At 64.2% G+C, this 3,684-nt stretch overlaps 1 protein-coding gene across 1 annotated transcript; it reads left to right on the top strand.

The window, feature by feature from the left end:
* Positions 1–5: 5 nt before the first annotated feature.
* On the top strand, positions 6–3,669 carry VWA1 (von Willebrand factor A domain containing 1; the record flags this gene model as incomplete). Its single annotated transcript, XM_034651164.1, has 3 exons — positions 6–48; positions 1,157–1,714; positions 3,382–3,669. Coding segments are annotated over 3 exons (889 nt in total), but the record flags the coding sequence as incomplete, so codon positions are not given.
* Positions 3,670–3,684: the final 15 nt, after the last annotated feature.

The following is a 3,684-nucleotide window of genomic DNA, read 5'->3' as shown; positions in this document are numbered from 1 at the left end:
TGGCCCTGAGCCTGCGGCTGGCGCTGGCGCGGAGCGGCGCCGAACGTGGTGAGTGCGGCAGGCGGCGGGCTGGGCTCCAGCTCGGGCGGCGCCCCTACCCCCCGCTGCCTGAGCGGGGCAGTCTCCTTCCCTCCCGCCGCCGCGGGGTAGAGGCGGCCGCAGGGCACCCCACCCACCTGCGGTGGGCGGGCCCAGGTGCCCCAGGCTGCTAGGCGGGCGCCAGATGTTGGCGGGGGTCTGGAAAGGGAGGGAGAGATGTCTGTCGGGGAGGAGGTCCCTGCCTCAGTTTCCTTCTCCTTGGGATGACGCTTAGTAGAGGGATGGGATGGTAAGAGGGCTAGAGTCGCCCCACCGGATTGGGGGAAACAGGCCGCAAGGCACTGATCAGAACTGAGACACCCCAGCTCCCATCTGCCCTTGGCCCAGTGGTGGAAGGGGTCCTTTTGCCCCCTGGGGTACCAGGTGCAAGGGGAAGGCCATGGCGGGGCTGGTGGGCCCTCAGGCTGCTATGGCAGGTAACCTGTTTCCTGGGTCCAGATGGAGCAGAGAATGGGTCCAAAGGAGGGGTGACATCATCTGTGAGCGGGGTCACGATTCCAGCCTGGCCATATGGGCTGTAGGAGGGGCTGTGGTCATGCTCTTGTCCTCCTCATCTGTCCACCTCAGCCCCCAGTCTCCCCAGCTGCTTTCTGCCCCCTGCCCCCCAACTAGTTGCTTTACCTGGAGGCTGGGCTGTGGGCCTGAAGCCAAGCCCCTGGGACCCAGGCCTGTCCACCCACAATCCTGGGGGCTGGGCCAGGACCCTTGGCTCCAGCCTGCACAGAGTCGGCTGAGCAAAGGGAGTAGTGGCTTAGAGGGGTTGGCTCTCCTTTACAGATGAGGCTTGAGCCCAGAGAGCACCCCAGGTACATGACCAGGGTGCAGAGATAGAACCCACTGAGACTGTGGGGCACTTGTTGGCTCAGGACTCCTCTCCCCCTTCCCCCAGGGGTGCCACCTTCAGGACTTTTGGGGGTGGGGCTGAGCAGGCTTTCAGGGCCTACTTGGGTAAGGGCAAGCTTCAGCTTAGGGAAGGCTCAGACCCTGGGGGTTCTGCCTTGGGTGTGGGGCTGTCTGGGGGCCACCACCTGGGGCTGAACCCTCCCCTCTCCCCCAGGCCCCCCAGCATCGGCCCCCCAGGGGGACCTGCTGTTTCTGTTGGACAGCTCGGCCAGCGTGTCACATTATGAGTTTTCCCGAGTTCGGGAGTTTGTGGGGCAGCTGGTGGGCCTGCTGCCCCTGGGCCCTGGGGCTCTGCGTACCAGCCTGGTGCATGTGGGCAGCCGCCCGTACACCGAGTTCCCCTTCGGCCAGCACAGCTCAGGTGAGGCTGTCCAGGATGCCATACGTGCCGCAGCCCAGCGCATGGGCGACACCAACACTGGCCTGGCGCTGGCTTACGCCAAGGAGCAGCTGTTTGCAGAGGTGGCGGGGGCCCGGCCAGGGGTGCCCAAGGTGCTGGTGTGGGTGACAGACGGCGGCTCCAGCGACCCCGTGGGGCCCCCCATGCAGGAGCTGAAGGACCTGGGTGTCACTGTCTTCATCGTCAGTACTGGCCGCGGCAACCTCCTGGAGCTGTCAGATGCTGCCTCGGCCCCCCCTGAGAAGCACCTACTCTTTGTGGATGTGGATGACCTGCACATCATTGCCCAGGAGCTGAGGGGATCCATTCTTGGTAGGTAGGAAGAGGCAGGACCTGGGGGGACCCCAGCAAGTTACCCCGGAAGAGGTGGGGGGAGGGGAGCTCCAGTGCCTGGAGCAGGAGCCAGGGCTCTGGGATCAATGGCACTTCGTGGGGCTTCAGCAGGGAGGCAACACACATGGCTTCTCAGAGCATCCTCCCAGGGCGCAATCCAGCCATGTGCCCTGGAGGCCCCACTGCCTGGGCTGTAGCCGGACAGAAGGTCGAGCCCAAGTAAACACCTCCAGGTGGGGTTTTCCGCTGACAGGCCCACCCCAGAGTGGAGGGCCTGGAGTGGGCCAGGAGACCAAGGGGCTGCATCTGGTGGGATGTGGTTAAATGGAGAGGAAGCAGGAGGGTCCCAGCCTGAGGACTCTGCAGATGGACAGCACAGGCTCCTGTCTGTGTGTCAGGTGCTGCCACACCTGGGATGAGAGCCAGGTCGGGATGGGGTGGGACTGCCTCCCACAGAGCTCAGGCCCTACCACACTACGGGCAGGGACAGTCCCAGAGGAGCGTGAGGGGGTTTGCACCAATGGTGGTTTTAGGGATTGCTAGAGAGGAGGCTGGACCAGGGAGGGGCCACTGCAGGGGCTAGCAGCTCCCCACCAACTTTCATATAGACCACCCCCCCACCCCCAGCCAAACCTCACAGTGGGAGGGGCTGGAGATGAAGGGCCTGATTATGGCTCTGCCAGCTCTATCCACTGAAAAATGCCCCTAACCCCAGGGTTCTTCCTGAGTCTCTGCCTGTGGGTTAGTCATCCACCAAAAACCGGAAGGGGCTGGACTGCGGATTGCAGAAGAGTAGGGGGTCCTTCCAAAGGTTTCCTCCAGGGACACCTGGACCCGGGTGGCCCCTGAGTCAACCACTGTGGCTGGGCCTGGAGGGGACAGCAGGAGGAAAGGCAAGCAGCTGGACAGGAAGAACCCAAGGCTGCTGGGCAGTGAGGCAGTAGGGTGGGGGCTCCTGGGATCTGAATATGGGGCTGGGCAGGAGAATGAGTGCCAGGCTGACAGCTGGAGCACCCAGCATTAAATGAGGAAGCATCAGGATCCCAATGGGTGTAACCCTGCCCAGACATTTATCAACCTTACCAACTTGCATGGTCGCTCAGATGGCCGTGTGGTGTCGCAGGCTCAGGCGTATGCACATTTGGGGGTCCCACTCTGCAGCCCCTCCTAGAAACCTGAGGCAGGCAGTACTCTGACCCCACATCCAGCTACTCCTGGAGTTGTCTTCACTTCTCGGGGTGTCCCCTCACCCGTGGCCTCCCATCTTCTGGCCGCACCAGTGGTGCCCCTTTGCCTTGACTGTGGAGCCGAGCTGACCCTACACCCTGTGCTGGCCACTCGAGCTAGGGAGGGCAGCTGGTCCTCTGTTCTCAGACACTACCTTTGAGGGGCCGCTGGAGTGGTGGGAAGTGGCCATTACAGCCCCTCACCTGTCTGGGTTTGCAGCTGAGGCAGGCGAGGAAGTCCCAAGTGGGCGACTGCCCTCTTTTCCTCACCCCAGCCCTCACCGGTTCGGGTTTCATTGGCACTGCCGGGGTGGCGGGGCCTGGGCTGTTCCCCACATCTCCCCGTCCGGTCTTCCCTGAGTCAGCAGTCAGGGCCCCAGGATGGGCAAGAGGAGACCTGACCCCCCGCACCACCCGCAGACGCGATGCGGCCACAGCAGCTCCGTGCCTCTGAGGTCACGTCCAGCGGCTTCCGCCTGGCCTGGCCGCCCCTGCTGACCTCAGACTCTGGCTACTACATGTTGGAGCTGGCACCCAGCGCTGAGCCGGGGACCGTGCGTCGCCAACAGCTGCCGGGGAACGCCACGGGCTGGGCCTGGGTCAACCTCAACCCCGACACCGACTACGAGGTGACGCTGGTGCCCGAGTCCAACGTGCACCTCGTGAGGCCGCAGTACCTGCGGGTGCACACGCTGCCGGGTGAGCCGGGCGCGGGGGGCGGGG

This window comes from Ailuropoda melanoleuca, unplaced genomic scaffold (assembly GCF_002007445.2).
Source record: "Ailuropoda melanoleuca isolate Jingjing unplaced genomic scaffold, ASM200744v2 unplaced-scaffold32854, whole genome shotgun sequence".
Lineage (NCBI taxonomy): Eukaryota > Metazoa > Chordata > Mammalia > Carnivora > Ursidae > Ailuropoda > Ailuropoda melanoleuca.
The sequence above is the reverse complement of the archived record's forward strand: the minus strand, read 5'-3'. Positions and strand labels throughout refer to the sequence as shown.